This window comes from Pipistrellus kuhlii, unplaced genomic scaffold (assembly GCF_014108245.1).
Source record: "Pipistrellus kuhlii isolate mPipKuh1 unplaced genomic scaffold, mPipKuh1.p scaffold_m20_p_48, whole genome shotgun sequence".
In the NCBI taxonomy this organism is placed as follows: Eukaryota; Metazoa; Chordata; class Mammalia; order Chiroptera; family Vespertilionidae; genus Pipistrellus; species Pipistrellus kuhlii.
Window position 1 is genome coordinate 1,488,742 of NW_023425549.1, and position 21,942 is coordinate 1,510,683.

The following is a 21,942-nucleotide window of genomic DNA, read 5'->3' on the forward strand; positions in this document are numbered from 1 at the left end:
TATTTTATTGATTTCAGAGTGGGAGAGAGAGAGTGAGAAAGAGAGAGAGAGAGAGAGAGAGAGAGAGAGAGAGAGAGAGAGAAAGAGAGAGAGAGAGAGAGAGAGAGAGAGAGAGAGAGAGAGAGAGAGAAACATCCATTATGAGAGAATCATTGATCGGCTATTTCCTGCATGGCCCCTACTGGGGATCGAGCCCAGGGATGTGCCCTTGACCCTTCAGTCTGCAGGCCGATGCTCTATCCACTGAGCCAAACCAGCTAGGGCCTGTTTATTTTCTTAGGACCACATAGTACTGCTTGACAAAGTGCATATTTTACTTATTAATTTATTGTCTGGGGTCAGGAGAGACGACCCCTGGCAGCTGAGAAACCCAAGACAAGGAGAGGAGCTGAGTGGCCACAGAGAACGGGCTTGGGGTGGGCTTGGGGCTGGGCAGGGAGGCTAACGTGCTCCCGCCACCTCCTCCCCTCAACCCCCCTCTGCTGCTGCCTTGTTCCTGGAGGAGACACACCCCTGAGGCTCTGCTGCTGTCCTGTCGGAGCCACTCTGCCACCACCTTCCCAGCAGGCTCCCTGCTGCCCATTTGACACAGGACTCAACCACCTGCACTGCTTCCAAGAGCCTTTCACTGCCGCTTCCTCAGGCTGGTCACTGCACTCAGTAGGTGCACACAAACACCCGTGAGTGACTGTGTCAGAAATAGCCTTGCCTCACACCATCCTCCTGCTGAGGACCGACCTGTCTCTTCTCATCGTCACCTGTCAGGATTCCCCTGGTTCTGAAGAAGGACCCTGTTTGCATAACGTTGCCTTTCCAGTTACAGTTTCCCCTCCCTGGTCATCCAACAGGTCTGATGTCCCAGCAAGCTCAGCAAGCAAAGGGAGCCACCATCCCATTTTACAGAAGGGGGAGCTGAGCTTGAAAGGAACGTGACTTGCTAGGAGGCCTGCAGCTGGGTCGTGGCACCTCCGGAACGGAAGCCCCTGAGCCGGTCCCGTCAGAGACTCTCACAGGAAGCTTCCCGATTCCTCACAGGAGCCGCCCTGTCCCACGCTCCAGGCCCCTCTGCACCTCATGGGGCAGTGCAGCCGATTTGAGGGCTGTCTGCTGCCCTGTGGGTGAAAGGAGGGGAAGGGGAGTCCCGGTAAGTTTTCTGCTTATAACTGAGCTGGCTGGACCTGCTCTGCCCTCCTCCTCCAGGGCCAGGTCGGCAGTGGCATTCTGTGTCTCAGACCCACAGAGGCAGCAGTGAGGACTCTGAGGTCTTGACCAGCCAGCTCTGCGAGAGGGTCCTGCTGACTGGGCCAGTCTACCCACCAGATCTGTCACCCACCAAGGTGAGTATGAGCCAGGCCGGAGGCCAAGGAGGGGAAGGGGAAGCTGACCTCTGCCCCGGCTCCTACTTTTGCACCAAGGCCTCTGCCTCCCTCTCTCCTTGCTTCCTGGCATTTACTGAGGAAGCTTGGGATGCATATTCCTACTCCTGGGCAGGCTGGCAATTCTGGAAATTCAGGGAATGGCCATGGGACTCCTGACTTTCTTCTTCACTCCTCTGCCCTCTCACTGCATTTCTGTTTCCTGAATTCTTTTTTTTACATTTTGTTGTTGTTGTTGTTGTTGTTGTTCGATTGATTGGAGAGAGAGAGAGAGAGAGAGAGAGAGAGAGAGAGAGAGAGAGAGAGAGAGAGAGAGAGAGAGAGAGAGGGAAACATGTGCCCTGCCTGGGGATCAAACCTGAAACCTTGGTATATGGGAAGGACTCTCTAAGCAACTGAGCTACCCAGCCAGGGCTGTTCCCTGCATTCTTCTGATTTGTACTGCTCACTATACTTATCCTGGCAAGACACTGGACCGTGAGTGGCAGGCAGGGTAAGTTAGGGCCCATCACACTCTCAATGAATACAGGAGGGCCGTGGCTTTATCAATACAGGGCTTGGGCACAGCTATTGGTTGCCTCCTGCATTATCCCTACGTGGGATGGAGCCTGGGAATCTAACCAGTGAGCTCTCGGTGAACCACTCCTCATCACCAATGGAGCCATACCAGCCAGGGCACTGCCCCTTCATTATGGACCTGGTTTCTGGTTTCTGGCCCCTTCATTCCTTTGTTCATTCATTAGAGGTGGTAGGACTAATAGTTAAGAGTATGGACTCTTGCCCTACCCAGTTTGGCTCAGTGGACAGAGCGTTGGCCTCAGACCGAAGGGTCCCAGGTTCTATTCCGGTCAAGGTCAGGTACCTCGGTTGCAGGCTACTCCCTGACCAGGACCTGGCTGGGGCTCATGCATGAGGCAACCAATTGATGTGTTTCTCTCACATCAATATTTCTCTCTGTCTTTCCCTCTCTCTCACACTCTCTCTAAAAATCAATGGGAAAATATCCTCAGGTGAGGATAAAAAAATAAAAATAAAAAAAGAGTACGGACTCTTACTTGGCTGGTGTGGCTCAGTTGTTGAGCCACGATGAACAAGGAGGTCACAGTTCAATTCCCAGTCAGGCACATGCCCAGCCTGTGTGCTTGGTCCCCAGTAGAGGGCGTGAAGGAGGCAGCCGATCAGTGATTCTCATCATTGATGTTTCAATCTCTCTCTCCCTCTCTTTTCCTCTCTGAAATCAATAAAAACATACTTTAAAAAAAAAAAATGTGGACTCTTGAAATTATAAGACAGTAGAACTTAAATGTTCTCACACAAAAAATAAATAAATTTAAGAGGTGATGGATGTGTTATCTAACTCGATGAGGGAAAGCTTTTGTAATGTATGCATATATCATATTGTATACTTTAAATAAAATAATTTTATTTTTCAATTACATGTCAATAAAATTGGGAAGAAAGAGAGTGTGGATTCTCAAGTCATACTGTTTTAGTTCAAATTTCAGTTCTGCTATTGTTGGGGTTTTTTATAGTTTAACTAGAGACCCGGTGCATGAAATTTGTGCATGGGGGGGCGGGCAGAGTATCCCTCAGCCCAGCCTGCACCCTCTCCAATCTGGGGCCCCTCAAGAGATGTTGGACTGCCTGTTTAGGCCCAATCTCACAATCCAGGAATGCTGGCTCCCAACTGCTTGCCTGCCTGCCTTTCTGATTGCCCCTAACCACTTCTGCCTGCCAGCCTGATCATCCCCTAACCACTCCCCTGCCAGCCTGTTTGCCCCCAACTTCCCTCCTCTGCCAGCCTGGTCACCCCTAACTGCTCTCCCTTGCAGGCCAGGTCCCTCCCAACTGCCCTCCCCTGCTGGCCATCTTGTGGGGCCATCTTGTGTCCACATGGGGACAGCCATCTTATTGTTGGGATGAATGTCAATCTGCATATTACTTTTTTATTAGATAGGATATATCTTAATAGCAAACTTACAGAAACAACCCAGAAAACAGACAACATTAAAAATATGTACTGCCTGACCGGTGTGGTTGAGCATTGACCTATGAACCAGGAGGTCACGGTTTGATTCCTTGTCAGGTCACATGCCTGTGTTTCAGGGCTCAGTCCCAGTTAGGGGTGGGGGTTGCAAGAGACAGCCAATCAATGATTCTCTCTCATCATTGATGTTTCTATCTCTCTTTCCCTCTCCCTTCATCTATGAAATCAATAAAATATATATATATTTTTTAAATATCTGCTTACACGTAGGACAACTCAGAAAGTATAGTGAATGGATGGAGTCTACTTTATGATAAAAATGCTACAAACACCATTTAGTTGCCATCAATAGGAAATGTACCTGTTTTGTTGTTGTTGTTGTTGTTTTTTAAATCCAGTAAGTATACCTTGACCTGTGTGGCTCAGTTGGTTGAGCGTCATCCCATGCACCAAAAAGTCACCAGTTCAATTCCTGGTCAGGACACATGCCCAGGGTGCAGGTTCAGTCCCCGGTCGGGATGCAATTGTTACCTTTTGGCATAGATAGTAGGCTGGTGTCTTCTCCGACGCCACCCAGACAGGCTTCACTTGACCCTGAAAAGCGCCAGTAGCTGCACTCTGGAAGCGCAGGTCTGTTTCAAGTCCTGAGCAACTTCTTGCACCAGATGCCAGAAGGGAAGTTTTCAAATCAGATGTTTTTAAGGTGACCAGATGTCCCACTTTTGGTGGGACAGTCCCGATTTTTAACAATTTATCCTGAGACCACTTGGCGTTTTTAAAAAGTCCCGATTTTTGGAAAGAATGCATGACAAGCTAGGGAGAACAGGAAGGGAAAATATGGTTTTTGGTGGCCATGTGGCTATTTAGCCAGGATATGAGTTTTATATTACTTTATATTATTTTTGTTAATTTTATAATGTTAAACTTTAATAATAACAAATAATTTTTCAGAACTGATTATTGAGAACTGCTTATCAAAGTTCGCAAGGACGAAAACATTTTGTAACTATCTGTCAGACGATACACATCATACTTCATGTTAGTGAGCTAGTTAAACAAGTGATGTCATTACAAATCAGCTATTCAGATCATTTAGGTAAGTAATTTATTTATTTATTTCATAAATACATAAATTTTCCTGAATTTAGCAGACAGTACTAGTATTACTTATATTTTATAGTGGTGGCAAAAAGTCTAGCGCCAGCCTTGAAAGTGACACGACTTATGTTACAATTAAGTGTTGAAACTTTGAAAGCCATTTTATATGTGAAATATAATTTAACAAATTCTTGTGAAAAATTTTAAACGACAGCAATCTACTAAAAAAAAAATTCACTCAAATGAGAAATATGCCAAAGAATAAAATAATACTATACATAATTTTTTTATTTATTATATTTGTAAATTGTGCTTATGTTGAAATTTTTTAAAATATATTACAATACTATTTTTGCGTTCTATGAAAATTTTTGTTGCTCCATATGGACCAATGTTTAATCAAGAACCCTCCACACACACCCCACACACCCCCCACTTTAATCAATGGTGTCCCACTTTACCAATGTTAAAATCTGGTCACCTTATGTTTAGTGGACTTTTGATAACATCCTGTATCAGACCTGTAAATATGAGGTTTCCTCACCCCTCCAGTAGAGGGCGCACTCTTTCGAGCGGCTTTGGTAGCCAGTGGCTTCCTTAGCTCTTTACTGCTTGTGGGTTTGCGAGCAGTCTGCTTTGTATACAGGAGCCCTGGTATAGAGATCTCTTTACTTACTCCCCCCTCCCCCCCTTCTCCTGGAGCTCGCAAGCTGGAGGCGGCACTGCTCAGTTTTCTCATCTGTAAAATGGGTTGTTTTAAGGATCACATGAGTTTATGCAGGTAAAGCTGTTAGGACAGTGACTGGCATGCAGAGAAGGCTCAATAAATGCCAACTGCTCTCCTAGGCAGTGTAGTATAGTGGTTAAGAAAGCCAGATGTCCTGGGTTCAAATCCCAGAGCTGCCACTCACTAACTTAACATCGAGCACAAAGCCTAACCTCTCTGGGCCTCAGGGTCCTCTCTTGCATAAAATAAACACGAGCAATAGTATCCACAACATAGGATTAAATGAGCCGATTATTGAAAAGTTCCTGGTACATACAAGCATTTGGGTAGATTTTTTTTATCTACCCAATTATAATTTTAATGTTATCCATCCAGTATAAGCTCCATGAAGGCAGAACTTCCTGTTGGCTTCCTTCACTGCTGTAGCTCTGGTGCCTAGGACAGTGCCTGGGACATTGCTGTCAGTATCCCACTGCTGGCCGCGTTGGTGTTCAGTAACTATGAACCGAGCATCCCCTGTTTTCACACTGTTCCTTCTCTGTGGAGTGTGCTTGTCACTGGCTTCCTTCCACTATATTACCATCGGACTTTATCATGATTTTTAAAATCTAGTCTGAGATTTTTTACTTTGGAAATCAATTGTGAAGATGGATCAAGCAGGGAGGGGACATGTGCTACCAGTGGCAGAAACGCAATGCAAAGTGCCTTAAAAGCAGGAAAGAAGATTGGCTTGGGAAACTGAAGGTTTCAGAATAAATTACCAAGCCGAAACCAGTTTGGCTCAGTGGATAGAGCATCAGCCTGCGGACTGAAAGGTCCCAGGTTCGATTCTACTCAAGGGCATGTATCGTGGTTGCAGGCACATCCCCAGTAGGGAGTGTGCAAGAGGCAGCTGATGGATGATTCTCTCATCCATGTTTCTAACTCTCTATCCCTCTCTCTTCCTCTCTGTAAAAAAAAAAAAAAATCAATAAAATATATTTAAAAATAATAAATTGCCGCTGGAAAAGCTGGATCTAGGAGCTTAAAATACATAATAATCAAGGTTCTTGTCTCCCTCAGGAGCTCTCAGCCCTGCTTTCCCTGCACTGGCTCCCGTCTGAGGCAGGTTCGGGCTCACATTCTACCGGCCTAGCAATCCCTGCAGAGAGAAAGCCTTTCCTGCCAGCAGGCCCAGGACTGACTCAGGGTGTCACGTGTCTGTCCGTGAACTGCTCACTGCAGCAAGGGGCTGGCCGGGCCTGGGTCATGTGCCCACATGGGGGTGTCAGCCTCTGGGAGAGGAGAGGATAATTCCCCAAAGGAAAATCCAGGTGCTTTTGAAAATACAATATATGTAAAGCCCTAGCTGGTTTTGCTCAGTGGATAGAGCGTCAGCCTGTGTACTGAAGGGTCCCAGGTTCAATTCCACTCAAGGGCCCCGCTCGGGTTGCAGGCTGGATCCCCAGCAGGGTGTGTACAGGAGGCTGCTGATCAATGATTCTCTCTTATCATTGATGTTTCTCTCTCTCTCCCTCTCCCTTCCTCTCTAAAATCCATTATATCTATATATACATACGTGTGTGTGTGTGTGTGTGTGTAAAAAGAATGATGGACAGGTGGAAATGACAGATGGCAGCTATATCCCAAGCAATGCTCTTCTCTTGTCATTCTCTCACCCTCTGACCAGTTGACCATCTTTGCTTCACGGGCTCCCGATATTATTAGCACTTCCAGTTTGCAGATCACCAGAGCACACGTCCATGTGCTCTCTCATTCCCTGTGAGGAAGGTACTGTCATGGCCATTCTCCAGGTGAAGAGATGAAGGCCAAAAAGAGGCTCGCTGGGTGTCCCAGGACCTTGCAAACTGCCCGCTCTGTCTTACTGTCTCTGGTTTTGCATATCCGTCCCTTCTTCGCAGAGAGAGGGCCGCCACAGCGTCCTAATTCTGTCTTGCCCTCCGATTCAGTGGGCACTTCCTGCAGAAGCATGGGAGGAGTGAAGGTGTCCACGCCGCTTGCCTGGGGTCTGGGGCAGACCCTCTGGGTTTGGGAAGGGCACAGGAATGTCAGGTGGGAAGGCTGAGCGGCCCAGGCTGTGGGGAGAAGGTGAGAGCCAGATTTGTGAAGCACCAGGAAGAGCCGGAAGCCCAGCAGGAGGGCAACAGAGGAAAAACACCAGCCCGGGGAAGAAAAGTCCCGGGTTGAGTCCCGGCTCTGCTCTGCCCTTTCCCATGTACATCCTCTTGAGCGAGATGCTCAGAACACATGGTGCCTCGGTTTCCCCATCTGCAGAATGGGGCCCAACTCTCAGCCCATGAGTCCAGGCAAACTTGGGAGGCTGCAGGGTGTCACAGGTCAGACAGCTCCGACACTTGCCCGGGCTGGGCTTCCGGCTCTTCCTTCCTGGCACCCAGCAAACCTGGCCTCCCTCCTCCTCCTCGCAGCCTGTGCAGCTCAGCCTTCCCACCATGCATGACCGTGGAGTTCACATAGAACACCCAGTGATGACCATCTTGTCCCACTGGAGGTCCTCCACTCCCTTTCTCTCAGCCCTCCCAGGTACCCGCCATGGCCTCATGGGGAAGAGAGAGGTGGGACCTTAAAGCATTCCCCTCACCAGGCTCCCCCTCCCAGGGTCAAAGGTGGGTGGGAGGGGCAGAAGCAAATCCTGCTAGACCTGGGTGCCAGGTGGGATGGGTGCATGTGGACAAGGGGAGAGAGACCCAGTGATCATGGGACTCCAGGCCTCATCTACCCCCCTCTCCTGGGAGGGGGTGGGCAGTGCAGTGCCTAGCCTCAGGGCCTCATATCCTGTTCAGGAGACTCAGAGGTGTGGCCCCAGCTCCAACCTCACCTCCCCCAGCCTTCCCGCCTGCACCAAAGCCCATCTTGGTTTCACCCAAGAACTCGTTCCAGGCCTCAACGATGATGACATCACAGGGCCCAGGGATTCCCCTCTTGAGTTCCAGTCTTCATTCTGTCACTGCCCCACTGGGTGGCCTTGAATGAGATGTTTCCCTTCCTGATTCCATCCTGACGTCACATCTGAAGCTTCTGCCTTCTGATTCCTGAGCTCAGGATTCGCAGGCAACCCGAGGGAATGTTCCACAGGCCAGCGCTGAGTCAGGGCTTGGAAAATCATCAGGAAATGGGTATATGGTTCTTTCTTTTTTCAAAAATCATCCAGGGCCAAAACCGGTTTGGCTCAGTGGGTAGAGAGTCAGCCTGCGGACTCAAGGGTCCCGGGTCCGATTCCAGTCAAGGGCATGTACCTTGGTTGTGGCCACATACCCTGTGAGGGTTGTGCCAGAGGTGGTTGATCGATGTTTCTCTCTCATCGGTGTTTCTATCTCTCTATCCCTCTCTCTTCCTCTCTGTAAAGAAATCAAAAAATACATTTTTTAAATCGTCTAGGTTTTCATTCTCTACATAATAACAGTGGCAAATTTGCAATTACTTTTCAATGAGGAAACTGAGGTCCAGGCCAGGCCTGTGACTCACCTGAGGCCCAGGCGTTAGCTGCACACTGCAGTCCACACGGGATTCTTGGCTTCCTTTCCCGCACTTCTCACCCCTCACCGCCTCCCTTCCATTTCCTGCTGGCCCCAGCCCAAGCCTCAGCCCACCGGCCAAGATCTAATTGTGGAAACTGAGGTTCGGGTAGGCAGAGACGGGCTCATCCTCCAAGGATGTGAACAGAGGCAGGCAGAAGGAACAGCAAGTGCAAAGGCCCTGAGGCAGGAGCATGCCTGGCATGTTCAAGGAGCAACAAGGAGGCCGGCATGGCTTGAGAGGTATGAGTGAGGGGAGAGGGAGCAAGATAAGCAAATGTAACATCCCCATGGCCCACAAGCTTTATGGCAGGAAGAATAAGCCATTCAGGGGGAAGCCTGTGACAAAGCCCATAAGGCAGGGAGGGCATTCTAGGCAGAGACCAGCCTGGGAAAGGCAAAGAAGTATGAGGTGGCCCATCGCGTTCAAGCATGAAGCTCCAGGGGCTGGAGCAGGAGTAGAGTGGAAGTGAGAGGTGAGGCTGGAGGAGCCTCATGGAGGAGCCAGGCTGAGAAGGGCAGAGAAGCAGCAAGGGCAGAGGTCTCAGGGAACCCTATGAGAAGGTTGGGAGGACCAGAGAGCAGGAGATGGGGTTCAGGATTGGAGAGATCAGGTGCGGCTGTGGGCAGGGAGTGAGTGGGTGGGCATGTCTCTAGGATGATGGCAAGACTTGGGGATGTGAGGAAAGCCAGCCAGAGCCTCTGTCAGTCCTCACCATGAGCCTAAGGATGTGTAGGACCGCCTGCAGAGAGCGCAGGGTGCATGGGATGGGGCGGGGGGGGGGGGGGGTGAGCTGCCACCACCAGGGTGCACAGCAAGGGAAACCAGTCTGGGCTAGGCAGGTGCCAGCCGCTCTTCCTTGTCCTTTTCCTCCAGCAGTCCTCTGGGATTGATCCCTGGCTGGTGCTGGTACTTCCCTGGCAGTTGGTCCCAGGCTACCCTGGTGGGCAGTGCCAAGGCAGAGCTGAGGAGACAGGGTGTAGGAAGGGGAAGCCCCCTTGGTTTCTGTCTCACAGCCGTGACCCATAGGGAAACCCCGCAGGTCCCAAAAGGAAAGTGGTAACAGTGGGCCTCAGGGAAGACCAAGAAACCCCCATTTTCTCCCTCAAGATGGGAAATCCAGGGCGGGGCTGGGGGGGCGGGGCGCTGTGCTGGAAGGAAGACCTGTGGTTGATGCGACCCAGCCTTGACAGATGTCCACAGAGCAGAAACTATTCTGGAACCTGGCTGAGGCCTGGTCCTGACCTCACACAACCCAACCTGGCCACAGGCTGAGCCCTAACCTGCTCATCAAATGAGCTCTTATCCCAGCCCACACCGGAACCCTGACCTGAGTCACAAGCTTTCAGAACCTTGGCCACAGACCAAGCTCTGGGCCCTCTCTGGACTGAACCCAACCCTAGTTCATCCCAAGTAGAGCCCAGGCCATTAATAGCTCTGACCCCAAACACAGAGCCAGGATGCTGGTCCCAGACAAAGCTCTGAGTCCAATCCTAGACCATGTCCTGATCCCAAAAACAGAGTGAGCTCTAATTCAAGATCTGACTCTGGCGAAAGACTGAGCTTTTGGCCCTGAATGAAACTTCTCATCCATCCCCGACCCAGGCTATAGACTGAGCCCTGACTCTGCCCAGACTGAGACCCCTTTGACCCACACAAAACCCCATCCCAGATGCCCAATGAGCCCCAAGTTCCCATGGATTCCCTTCCTCAGCCATCTGGTAAACCAGAAGAGAGTAAGACCCCAAGACCCCTCTGATGGGCAGTCTCCTTACCTGGCCATTCGTCTTTTGAAGGACAGTAGGCTGGTGATGGCACTAGAACGATAATGACAGAGCAGAGAAACAGAAGGGGATTCGAGTCTCTGGGACCTACCAGCAAACAGAGCAGGTGGCTCACCTGAGAGTGGAGAAGTGAGGGAAAGACTGGACCTGGAGCTCAGCAGGGTCAGCAGCTTGGATTGACTGAACCCCAGCTTCCCGCCATCCCCCACCACACCCCCTCTGGGAAGGGAAATTACATTTCCCCATTTTAGCAAGGGGTGGTGAGGAGGGAAGAGTGAGTTAAAGCAAAGCTGAAAGTACAAGCAGCACGGAAAGTGAAACTGGGCACAGCCCCCAGTATAAGACTCCCCCGGCCCGGAGATGGCTGGCCAAAGAGGCTGGGCCCTGCCATGGGCCAGAAGGCAGGCGACCTTGGCTGGCGTGAGTTTGAGGCCAGGGCTGGGGGACAGGGGTGGGAGGCTTGGCTGAGATTGGGCAGAGGATGGGAGAGTTTGACTGGTGTGGATGGGGGTGAGGGGCTGAGGGGCTACTAGTATTTGGCAGGGACTAAGGATAGGAAGGAGGGTCCTAGCTGGCTTGGCTCAGTGGATAGAGCGTCAGCCTGCAGACTGAAGGGTCCCGGGTTCGATTCTGGCTAAGGGCACATGCTGGGTTGCGGGCTCAATCCCCAGTTGGGGATGTGCAAGAGGCTGCTGATCAATGATTCTTTCTCATCATTGATGTTTCTATCTTTCTCTCCTTCTCTTTTCCTCTCTGAAATCAATAAAGATATCAATAAACATATATATATTAAATTAAAAAAAAAAAGATAGGAATGAGGCCGGCGTGAATGGAAAAGAGGAGTTGGACAGTCAGGTGGTGGTTCAGCCGGGACTGGATAGAGGGAGGAGGAGACAGTTTGGTTGGCATGGATGGAGAGAGTTGGACAGGCAGGTGGACCAGAACCAAGACCTGGCAGATAAATGAAGAGTTGGGTTGGAGTGAATGAGCAAAGGCCAGACAGCTTGGCTGGGCATTGGATCCAGCTAGAGGAAGAACAGCAGGAAGAGTTGCCATGAGTCAGGGGCTGTGGCCAAGGAGTCAGCAGCCTAACTTGGTCAAGGGTCTGTAGTTCAAACCCTGGGAGGAGTCTGCAGTTGGAGACTGAAGGATTCAGAGGCCGGGACCAGAGCAGACAGTAGAGTCAGAGTAGGGACCAAGGACTAAAGGATGGGGACAGAACCTTCAAGGACCAGGACTGTCTGCCAAGGGAAGGGACTGGGGGCTCCAGAGCTCAGGCAGGAAGTGGAGGGTCAGTAAGAAATGACATAATATCCACCAGTCTGGGCACCCCTCTCCCTCAACACAGATCTGGGAAGAACCCACTCTGCCCAAAGTCTCCAGGAGATCAGAGTGGGCCCCAAGTTAGGGAGCCTGGAAATTAGAGAGCCAGACACTGCCCATCCACTCTGGAGGTCCATGGGGGAAGTGGATGTACCCAGAAACTCCCCAGGGTCTTTATGGAGAGGACATTTCGAGGAGCAAAGCCCAGGGTGAGAGATCAAGAACAGACAGGGAAGAGGCAGGGAGAGGGGGGTGAGCAGGAACAGACTTAGGGACTCTTTTGGTTTGTGTTTCGAGGAGAATTGTGTAACCCAGTGATTGCTACGTTTCCTCTCCCTGAGGGAGAAACCGCTAAACACTGCTCTCTTCCCAGAGCTCCGGCCCCATCTTGCCTCTTCCTTTTGCTCAGGAAACACGGGACAGGAAGCACTTTCAGGTTTTACAGACGGAGCCTGAGGCACAGAAATAAGAAGTCACTTGCTCAAGGGAAGAATCCAAACGAGAAACAGGCTCTGCCTCCCATTCCAGGCCTCCTCCCTCTCCCAGCACCCCTGTTCCTCCCTCACTGCAGAGTGACCCACTTGCCTTGGTCGCGACTGGATCAGTCTGCCCTCTGACTCCCTGGGATAGAGCCTCCAGCAGTGCCAGCCCCTCGGGGCCCTAAGTGGGGCCATCAGAGCCACCTGGCCAAGCCCGAGGAATCCTTGGCAGAACAGTGTGTGCCTGCCCCAGGGGAGGTGGTGCCTGCTCTCAGATCCCGGGGGGGGGGGGGGGGGGGCCCTCACAGGGTCTGCATTTGGACAGATCCAGAGTGCAGTCCTGATTCCCTCACCCTCTGACTCTGTACCTTGGCAAGTCCCTGTCTCTGAGCCTCACTTTCCTCGTATGCTAAATGGGAAGAATGGCTCCCAGGCTGCCACACTGAGTTGTGCAGTTAGTTCACTTGGCCAAGGGAGTGAGTGGGGGCTGTGAGAGGCTGTGTCTGCCTGGGGTAGAGGGCACTTGCCTTTCAGTCACTCTGATGTGCCATATGGTGTCTTCAGTAGCTTCCATCTCACTAGCGGTTTTGAGGGTTCAGTGAGATGATACACAGGCCCATAGCACAGGCTTAGAAAAGGCTCCTTCTCTTGAGTTCTCCCTTGGCTCAAGTTCTCCTCAAGCTCTCCCCTCATTTTGCCCACCCTCTCCCCATCTCTCCAGGGCTTGGCCTTTTGCTGCTCTCCTTGCTCCTGGCTCGAGCTGGTGTCTGGGGATTTCCAAGGCCCCCAGGGAGACTCCCCCTGAGCCTAGAGGGGGAGTTCAAGGTCAGCCTGCATCTTGCCAGGAAGCTGCTGTCCGAAGTTCAGGCCCACACCCACCGCTTTGTGAGTTTCCCTAACGCAACTGGCTCTGGGGATGGGCAGATACTCACTCCCATCTGGCCCCCACTAACACACCTTGCCCTACAGGCTGAAGCTCACCTGCCAGGAGTGAACCTGGACCTCCTGCCCCTGGGACAGCAGCTCCCCAATGTTTCCCTGACCTTCCAGGCCTGGTGCAGCCTCTCTGTGAGTGGGGGAGGTTGTGGGAGATGGGGTGGGGGGAGTGAGCTGGCAATAAAGCTGGGCTGTGTGGGTAGAAATGAAGTCAGGGATTGAACTGAAGATAGATTTGGGGATAAATTGAAGGATAGAATCTGGATGAGGTTGAGTATGTCATTGGCTATAAAGATGAAGCTAAATAAAGAAATGGAGTTAGCCAAAGCCGGTTTGGCTCAGTGGATAGAACGTCGGCCTGCGGACTGAAAGGTCCAGGGTTCAATTCCAGTCAAGGGCATATACCTTGGTTGCTGGCACATCCCCAGTAAGGGGTGTGCAGAAGGCAGCTGATCGATATTTCTCTCACATCGATGTTTCTAACTCTCTACCTCTCTCCCTTTCTGTAAAAAAAAAAAATCAATAAAAATATATTTTTTTTAAAAGAAATGGAGTTAAGAAGAATGTACGAGTGAAGTTGGGCATGGAAAGAGGTGGGGGTGGGAATGGAATGAGATTAGTGATAGAAATTAGTATGGAGGAGGGATGAGAATGGGGAGAGGTTGGAAGAAGGTTGGGATGAGAAGGGGTATGGATTACTGGTGTGGCTGGGAATGAAATGGAGTTGGGATGGAGTTGGAGATGGAATAGAGAGAATGAGTCTGGACATATGGTTGAGGAATCTAATTGGGAATAGGAATGGGAGTAAGGATAGGAAAGAGGTTGTAGACAGACTGAAAACAACTGAGGAGCTGGAGGTAGGATGGGATGGTGAAGAAAGGAATAAAATGGGTGTATGGATAAAGCGTGATAAGATCATGGAGATGGGGTTGTTGTGAGATATGAGTTCGTGCATGCAACTGAAAGTGAGGTTGGGAAAGGAGAGAGGAGAGAGGTCAAAGACAGCGGAGACTAGAATGGTGATGAGTGAAGGGAAGGGAAGGAGTGGAGGAGATGAAGTTGAGGATGAGAACAGATATTCAGGTGGAGTTTGGGTTGGGACCCAGAGAGACATGAGGTTGGGCTTGACGTGGGTCATTCTTGCCCTGTGGACCTTTTCTGACTGAAGGGTCTCTGCTTCCACAGGGATCGGAGCGACTGTTCTTCCTCTCCATGACACTTCGCCCCTTTCAAGCCCTATTGGGAGGGCTGGGGACCCAGGGGAGGTGGACCAGCTCAGAGAGAATACAGCTGTGGGCCATGAGGCTGGATCTCCGAGATCTGCAGCGGCATCTTCGCTTCCAGGTAGAGAACCCGCCCACCCTCCTTGACCCCCAGAGACCACCTTCATTGGCTCCCTTTTAAAAATGCCCCTATGCCCACAGGTGGGGTAAATCTGAAGGGAGATACTCCAGTTCCTCCAAGTGTGTATATTGAAGGATGTGTGTGTGTGTGTGTGTGTGTGTGTGTGTGTGTGTAGCTGCACCAGGTGCTGGCTCTACCTAAATCTCTTGGGGTCTTGGTCTTAAACGAGAGAGCAGCTCTGAAGCACCCAGCACAGCATCCCACACCAGCAGGACCAACCATAAAGCTGGTTCCCTTCTCCCTGTCATCCTCTGACATCATCAGGTCCTGCTGCGCATAACACAGGGAAATAAGAATTTTACCTTTATTAAAAGGAGAATCGAAAACGCAAGCAGCAGAAAGACCAGCTATATCACCTTTCTGCCCATTTCTGATCCTAAGATGCCTCTTAAGAGGGGAATTTCCAGAATCCCAAATGCCCAGAGCAATCCTGGATGAGGGAGCCAGCTCCCTCCTTGAGCACCAGTTTGCTCTGTAACTTTCATTTTCTTGAAGCAAAAAAAAAACCAGACAGGATACATGAGGTGATGACATAATGGAAGATCTGAAGTAGGGGCTGTCCAGGGAAATCATGACTATGGTTTCTGACGTCATGGGGCACCACTAGGCACGGATTCGCTTAGCCTCTCAGCTGGACCATACCCTGACCATGGGCCTCTCCTCACAGGTGCTGGCTGCAGGATTCAACCCCCCCGAGGAGGAGAACGAGGAGGGAAAGGGGCTGCTCCCGGGGGCCCTGGACGGCCCCTCACAGAAGTCAGCCCGGATGTCCTGGCCGCAGCTCCTCTACGCCTACCGGTTGCTGCACTCCTTGGAGCTGGTCTTGTCGCGGGCTGTGCGGGACTTACTGCTGCTCTCCCAGGCCAAGAACCCAGGCCAGGCCTTGGGGTGCCCACCGCTGGCCGGCTCCCAGTCCTGATGGAGTGATTTCTCAGCCCCTTCCCTCACCAGTTAGAACTTTACGACGAGTCTGGGCCAACAGGACAGCCACCAGCTCCCTGCCTTAGACAAGGCAGGGCACCACTGCCCTCTCCCCAGACCCTACCCAATAACTTAAGGCCCCTCCAGTCCTTGCTGGGTATTTATTTCATGGATATTTATTTATTGCTCAGGGAAACGATGGTTTATTTATTGTATCAGGACCTGCTGGCTGTCCTCGGCTAGGCTGCCATTCTGGGTGCCTAATAAAGCACTCTCACCCTCTCTCTGCCTCCGCTTCTTTTCAGAGAAGGGGTGTCTGATACCCAAAGAGGGCACAGAGTGGGCTCGGCAGCCTCTGGTCACCCTGGACCCCTTTCTGCTCCTACATGTCAGGGTTCCTGGCCCACCTTTCTCCACTCTGGCTTGCTCAGCTGGTGGTTACCACAGTAACCAGCAGAGTTTTGAGGCTGAGTTCCCATGTTGGAACTATAAGGTGGCTGGTCCGCTTACATCAAACCTTTGATTGTAAATGGAGTTCCATAGGCTCTCCCAGCCCCTTTCCTCCCCGCTGCCATCCAGCCCAGAGGTTTGCCTGCCTCCCACAGCTCTCCGCGGCCTTGGGGAGCAGCTGGGGGAGTGGGGGCAATCGGAGAGGGAAGGCTGTGGGAGACTGTCTCTGTCCCCTCTCAGGCCTCCAGACAGCTGCCAAGACCGGCTGGGAGGTAGTCAGGACAGGCTGTGAACGGTGGTCCCCGTGGGGCAGGCAGTCCACCAGCTGCATTGACCAGTCAGATTCCTTAAGTTCGTGATTCTCCAAGATGTCTGGTTCAGTCTGCACCGTGGATGAAACGGCAAGAAACTGGGGCCCAGAGGGTGGACAGGGTGCATCCAAGTGGCCGAGTTCAGTCGAGCCCTCCGCCTCTCGCTCAGGGCCTGGCTCCCGGGTCGCGGTGCCGTCACTGGGGCTTTGGCCGGCCCAGTCTGGCCTGCAGTTCCTGCATCATGCCGGGGTGTGCAAAGCCAAACCTGGAGACGGAAGACAGGCCGGAAGCTGGTCTCCAGTGTCCAGAGCCTCCTGCCCAGCCCAGCCCAGCCCAGTCACTTCACCCAGCGCTTACCCTTGTCCCAGGGGCCTCCTCCTCGCTGGCACCGGGGTCCCTTCAGGCCTAGGGAGGCTTGGCTCTGGGGGTTCCGCTGGGTGGAGGGGTCTCTGCTCAGGCGCTGGCAGCTCTTCCTCCGGCGGCGGCGGGGGGCTGGCAGGCTCCTGCTGCTGCTCCAGGGTGGGGATGCGCCGGAAAGAGGGCCTGGAGCGGCGCTGTGAGGAGCTGCGGGACAGGAGCACACGGCTCCGCGGGACAGAGACATCCAGGCGAGACACGGGGAGAAGGGCCTGCAGGGAGGGAGCACTAGGTAGTATGGGGCTGGCTTCCGGACTCTGGTCCATTTGGCTCTAGACCCTTCCTGTAGCCCTTACCTCACTCCAGCTGCCGTGCACATCCCCTCTGGCAGCCTCTTCGCATGGCCCAGGGCCCCGGTTTGCTGGCTGGTCCTCCTGGCCCTGGACGTCCTGCAGGTCTTCTGCATCCAGCTCCTTGGCCTCTGCCCTCTGGTGTCCACTCCCCTCCATGTCCGTGTCACAGGGCATCTGTGCCTCTCCCTCAGGGCCCTGGTCCCCATGCTGCCCCTCGCTGCCTCGCCCCTGCCGCCTCGCCTCCCATGCCCCAGCCTCTGTTTCTGACAGCATCTGCCCTTCTGGGAACCCGTTGGCCTCCACTATGACTGGGGTCCCCTCTGCCCTCACCGCCTGGGAGCCTGAGGTGAAGCCACCCACCCCACAGCTTCCTTCAGCCGCTACCGTATCCCCAGCCTCCGCCCACTCCCGCCCTGGCTCACTCTCCCCAGCCTCAAAAGCCTCCACTTGGCCACCTCTGCCAGTAACCTCCTCCTCTGAGGAGCCATCCAGGCCAAGTTCTTGCCCGCCTCTGCTCTCTCCCTCTGCAGCCTCCATCACCTCTGCACCTCTGCCAGCTTCCTCACTTCCTTCTGAGTCCCAGCCCCTTCCAAATGCCCCATCCCACGCTTCCCCTGCCCCTCCTTCAGGCCCTTCCCCAGTCCCAGCAGCCCTTCCATCCGCAGCTGCCTTCTGAGCCACAGAGCCAGCAGCCGAGGAGCAGGCCTGTGTGTCCTCACTGTCCCAGGAGCTCGGCGCTGCCTCCTCCAGCCTCCAGATTCTGCTGGGTGCTCCCTCTGCTTCCCAGGACCCTGCAGCCCCCACCTCCTCGTCATTGGTTTCTCTGGCTTCTGACTCTCCCAGGGACCAGCCTGTCCCTAACTCTGCCCCGTGCCTTCCGCCCAGCTCCTGGCTGTCCAGTCCATGCCCTGCTTCCTTCCACTCCCCGCCTGCCTCCAGGGCCCGTGGCAGTGCAGATTCCTGGCCTCCTGCAGCCTCCCCCTCCTCCTCTTCCATACCTACATTTTCCTCCTGCGAATTCCCTCTCTGCACATCCCTTTTTCTCCGGCTTTCCCCGGCTTCTGCATCAGGCCTTCCAGAGCTCGCGGGCCTGGGACTGGCCTCCAGGCTCCTTCCTGCCTCCTCTTTGCTCTGGGCTGGGGTGCTCCAGAGCTCTCCCTTCGCCTGCTGTCCTTCCCCAGGTGGTCCCTCTGGGGTGTGGGGCCCTCCTATCTGCTCAACATCCCAAACATCAGTGACCTTGTGCTCTGGGCCACCACCCTCTACCCCAAATTCTTCTCTACCCACCTGAGCTCCCTCCTCACTCCTCTCCCTCAACTCCTTTTCAGGTGTGGCCTTTGGGGTCGCCTCCCAGTCAGCATCACCTTCAGCCTTGTTTGTGCCTTTGTCCCGGGAGAGCTCAGCCTCTGGGGCCCAGCGGCTCTCTTTCTCCTCCTCGGCCTCCTGTGCCGGCGCTGCTTCCTCCAAGCCGGCTTGAGCAGCTGTGATCTCTGAGTCTTGCCTTCCCTTGGCCTCTTTCCCATCCTGATCTGCCTGACCCTCCGAGCCCTCCCCTGTCCCCCACTCCGACCCCTGGCCTTCCGCGCTCTCCTTCCCTGCTGTCTGGACCTCAGCCATTTCTCCCAGGGCCTGAGTCTGTTTCAGGGACAGACTCACCTCAGCCTCTCTATTTCCACCCACCTCCTCCTTCTGGGCTCCCCTGGAGGCCTCTTCTAGGGCCCAGACTCTCCCTGTACATTCTAGACTCCTGTCTCCTGGGGCTGCCCCATTTTCTGTCTCCCTCACTCCTGGGAAGTCAGCCACCTCCTCACCTGAGGCTGTTCCAGCCTCCTCCCCATCTGAGGCTGTCCCACCCTCCTCCCCTCCTGAGGCTGTTCCAGCCTCCTCCCCATCTGAGGCTATCCCAGCCTCCTCCCCTCCCGAGGCTGTCCCACCCTCCTCCCCTCCTGAGGCTGTCCAGGCCTCCTCCCTTCTTGAGGTTGTCCCAGCCTTCTCCTCATCCGAGGCTGTCTCAGCCTCCTCACCTGAGATTGTCCAGGCCTCCTCCCTTCCTGAGGTTGTCCTGACCTCCTCTCTGCCCAAGGTTGCCCCATCCTCAGATGCTGCCCCTGGGTCCTGAGTCCCCTGTGCCTCTGTGCTTTGGCTATCCCGCTCCTCGGCCACCACCTCTTCCCTCCCGGTCTCTTTGGCCCCAGCTCCCTGGATCTCCTCTGCAACTGCCTTGACTGCCTGTTCTGACTCCCTGCCATCCCCTGCCGCCCTGTGCCCATGGGCACCAGCCTTTCCCTCAGGCTCCATACGCCCGGTCCACTCTGACTCCACCCCTCTGACCCCCCCTGGCTCTCTGGCCCTAACCTCTTCCTCCTCCTCCTCCTCCTCCTGTTCCCAGGTTCTGGGTATCTCTTCTCTGTTCACTTCCTGCTCATTGCACTCCTGACTCTCCTGGGCTGAGCCAGTCTCAGACCCTGCGTCAGACTTCTTTCTGGCCTCCAAGAGGGCACTTGGCTCCTGGCACCTGGAGGCCTTGGCTGCCTCCCATGCCCCAGTGTCCTGCCTATCTCCTTGAGACCCATGGGAGCTGCCTTCTCCCCAACTCCAGGTCTGTTCTGTAGCTGAGCTTCCCTCCTGGTGTCTTCTAGCCTCTCCAGGCCCTCTCGGTCCTCCGCCCCCCTTGCTTTGGCTGCCTCCCACACCCTCCAGAGCCTCCGGGGCTTCCTCCTCTACACTTCTTCCTGGAGCCACCTCCCCCCGTTCCTCAGCTGCCCATGCCTCCCTCCTCTCTACAGTGGGGACCTCATCTCCCAAAAGGTAGGAGACAAAGGTGCTGAAGGATTCCTAGAAGAATGGGGAGAGGGGGAGACAAGAGCATTAAGAGAAGGTCCAGCTCTCTCTTGGGGGCCCTGGGCCAGGGGAACTCAGAATAGGAGGAGGGGTTCTGGGTCTGGGAGAAGGACAACAGGATCGGCAGAAGGAATAGGAAAGGGCCTAGATGGGGGTATGTGGATAGGTTTGTGGGGGTGGGAGGATTGAAATCCAGAAAAGATTGGGTTAGAGGCTGCCTTATCATAGGGAAGAAACCTCAAGTCTGAGAGACTCAAAGGGAGGAGGGAAGGCGAGGTCCCGGGGAGCAGGGGGTAAGTCCCTGGCATCTCTTTGCCCCTCTCACCAGTGTCCCCCTCAAGGCCTGGTGCAGCCCAGGGAGGTGCAGCCGGAGGAAATCCATCCTGTCTGTCTCTGTGTGTCCAGAAAGCTGACAATGACCGTCCCCACCCACCAAGACAAGCCAGTCTTCCCCAGGACCCAAGCACTTCCTCTTCCCCTGTTTCCCCCTGACGTATCCTTACCCCAGGCCCTACCCACCTCCGCAATGCCCACAGCAGCTTCCAGCCCAGGCTGGGAAATAGGTGTGCACCCCACAGGGAACTCAGGTGCATATTTGGAGCTGAAGGGCAAAGGAGGAAGCCAGAAAGGGGGAAAAATGGGAGCAGGGCACCTCAAAATTGGGGGTGGGGGAGGGTGCGTGTGGCAACTGCAGCTCTAGTGACTCAGGTCTTGTATTTACACCTCAGCCATTTCCGTCTCCCCACAAGCCACAGCCACTTTGTGAGAGGAAGCTGGGGTTTGTGGTTCCTGTTTCGCTTGGGGACAAGGAGTGGGAGTGAGTAGGGGGCTGATAAGAGCTATGGCTTCTCATTTCAGGGTCATTAATGCTTCCCCAAGGGGAAAAAGGGGCTGGAATGGCCGCTTCAGTGCTGTTCCCTAATCTGTAGTCACTCTTGTGAAACAAAACTTGGCTAGGTTTTGTCCTGTGGTTGTGTCTGCCTCCCACCCTCCTGTGAGTTCCTTGAGGAAAGAGGCCGTGTAAGACACACTGATGAGTTTCTGGAACCCTGCATGGGTACAGAAGCCCATTTTTCATTGGTTGAGTGACCTGGGAAGACCAAAAGGAGCATATTTCTAACAGCAGTCTGACGGCCTGGTTGTGAGAAAGAGCTGGCACCAGCTATTGGAAGCCCACAGGAGATACTAGCAGGGGAAGGAGGTGATGAAGGAATAGCAGAATGCTTCTTGACCACCTGAGAAAGGTGAGAGAATCCACTCCTTATGTGGGACTCTGTGAAGTGACATTGATCAACACCTCTTCCTCTAATCCGCTTCTGAAGCCCCACTTCCTCCGTTTCTAGTAGATAAAGGCGATGAGGTCACAGAGTAAGAACTCTGGGCTTTAGAACTATCTGGTCTCAGTTCCCTAGGTGCAGGCAGGAATCGGCAGCAGCCTGCTCAGCCAGCACCGGCCCCTGGTGCTCTCCTACCGTCACCTTTCTAACTTGGTATGATCATCAGGAACTTTCCTTTTGTTGTTGTTGTTTTCTCATCTGTAAAACCGGGGGTTGGACGTCTGTGACATTCTTTGGTTCTAGAATGATTTGGTAAAAGGACCTCCTAACGCCTTGGATACCGCCAATAATCATTCATGAAATCCTCTTAGGCGGGTGTTCCCTTTGCATTCCGCCTCTAAAGCAATGTCAGGACCGCGGAAAGAAATTAAAAAGGGCCTGAAGCTGTCCGTCTTTGCTCCCAGCCAGAATCAGTCGCGACTGGCCTGAGCAGCCAGGTGGCCATATTTGTTTTTGGCAAACGAGGGAGGCGGGCGCTGAAGCCGCTTCCCGCCATGATTAGTGTTGGCACCACGCCCGCCGCGGCTCGGGGCGCCATCAGGCTCACGTCGGGGCTCTTCTTGCCGGTCCCACCCACCCCAGGTTTAAGCCAGCGGTCCCCGGGTTCTCCTGGCCTCTCTGGGCGCCACGCCCCGAAGCTGGCAAGGCCTGAGGCGAAGCCAGAGAGGAAACCCGGAAGTGAGGGAGGCTCTCCGAGCACGTGATGGAGGAACCCGCTGGTGCT

At 53.6% G+C, this 21,942-nt stretch overlaps 2 protein-coding genes across 5 annotated transcripts; one reads left to right on the top strand and one right to left on the bottom strand.

The window, feature by feature from the left end:
• The first annotated feature begins 1,074 nt into the window (after nucleotides 1–1,074).
• Nucleotides 1,075–15,851, top strand: IL27 (interleukin 27). The gene is made up of 6 exons (XM_045572425.1): nucleotides 1,075–1,114; nucleotides 1,201–1,337; nucleotides 12,942–13,193; nucleotides 13,278–13,376; nucleotides 14,430–14,588; nucleotides 15,316–15,851. The coding sequence occupies exons 1-6, from the start codon at nucleotides 1,075–1,077 to the stop codon at nucleotides 15,565–15,567; spliced, it is 939 nt and encodes a 312-aa protein (XP_045428381.1). The 3' UTR covers nucleotides 15,568–15,851.
• On the bottom strand, nucleotides 15,757–20,727 carry APOBR (apolipoprotein B receptor). Of its 4 annotated transcripts, none has more exons than XM_045572446.1 (5): nucleotides 20,207–20,725; nucleotides 19,065–19,875; nucleotides 17,044–18,905; nucleotides 16,688–16,959; nucleotides 15,757–16,595 (listed from the first exon to the last, which is right to left on the bottom strand). In XM_045572446.1, the coding sequence occupies exons 1-5, from the start codon at nucleotides 20,261–20,263 to the stop codon at nucleotides 16,526–16,528; spliced, it is 3,072 nt and encodes a 1,023-aa protein (XP_045428402.1). In that variant the 5' UTR covers nucleotides 20,264–20,725; the 3' UTR covers nucleotides 15,757–16,525. The 4 variants fall into 4 exon arrangements, with proteins under 4 accessions (XP_045428402.1, XP_045428403.1, XP_036268785.1 ...); XM_045572447.1 differs by having other exon boundaries at nucleotides 17,044–18,851; nucleotides 20,207–20,724; XM_036412892.2 differs by having other exon boundaries at nucleotides 17,044–18,878; nucleotides 20,207–20,724.
• Nucleotides 20,728–21,942: the final 1,215 nt, after the last annotated feature.

What these genes read in the sequence shown, in the direction of transcription:
- IL27 (XM_045572425.1), top strand. Translation starts at nt 1,075, where the DNA reads ATGGGGCAGTGCAGCCGATTTGAGGGCTGTCTGCTGCCCT. An exon ending in TGAGGGCTGTCTGCTGCCCT is followed by an intron (nt 1,115 to 1,200) that starts GTGGGTGAAAGG and finishes CTCCTCCTCCAG; the next exon opens with GGCCAGGTCGGCAGTGGCAT. An exon ending in CAGATCTGTCACCCACCAAG is followed by an intron (nt 1,338 to 12,941) that starts GTGAGTATGAGC and finishes GCACAGGCTTAG; the next exon opens with AAAAGGCTCCTTCTCTTGAG.
- APOBR (XM_036412886.2), bottom strand. Translation starts at nt 20,263, where the DNA reads ATGGATTTCCTCCGGCTGCACCTCCCTGGGCTGCACCAGGCCTTGAGG. An exon ending in AGGCCTTGAGGGGGACACTG is followed by an intron (nt 19,876 to 20,206) that starts GTGAGAGGGGCA and finishes CCATTCTTCTAG; the next exon opens with GAATCCTTCAGCACCTTTGT. An exon ending in AGGAGGCCCCTGGGACAAGG is followed by an intron (nt 16,596 to 16,687) that starts GTAAGCGCTGGG and finishes TTCCGTCTCCAG; the next exon opens with GTTTGGCTTTGCACACCCCG.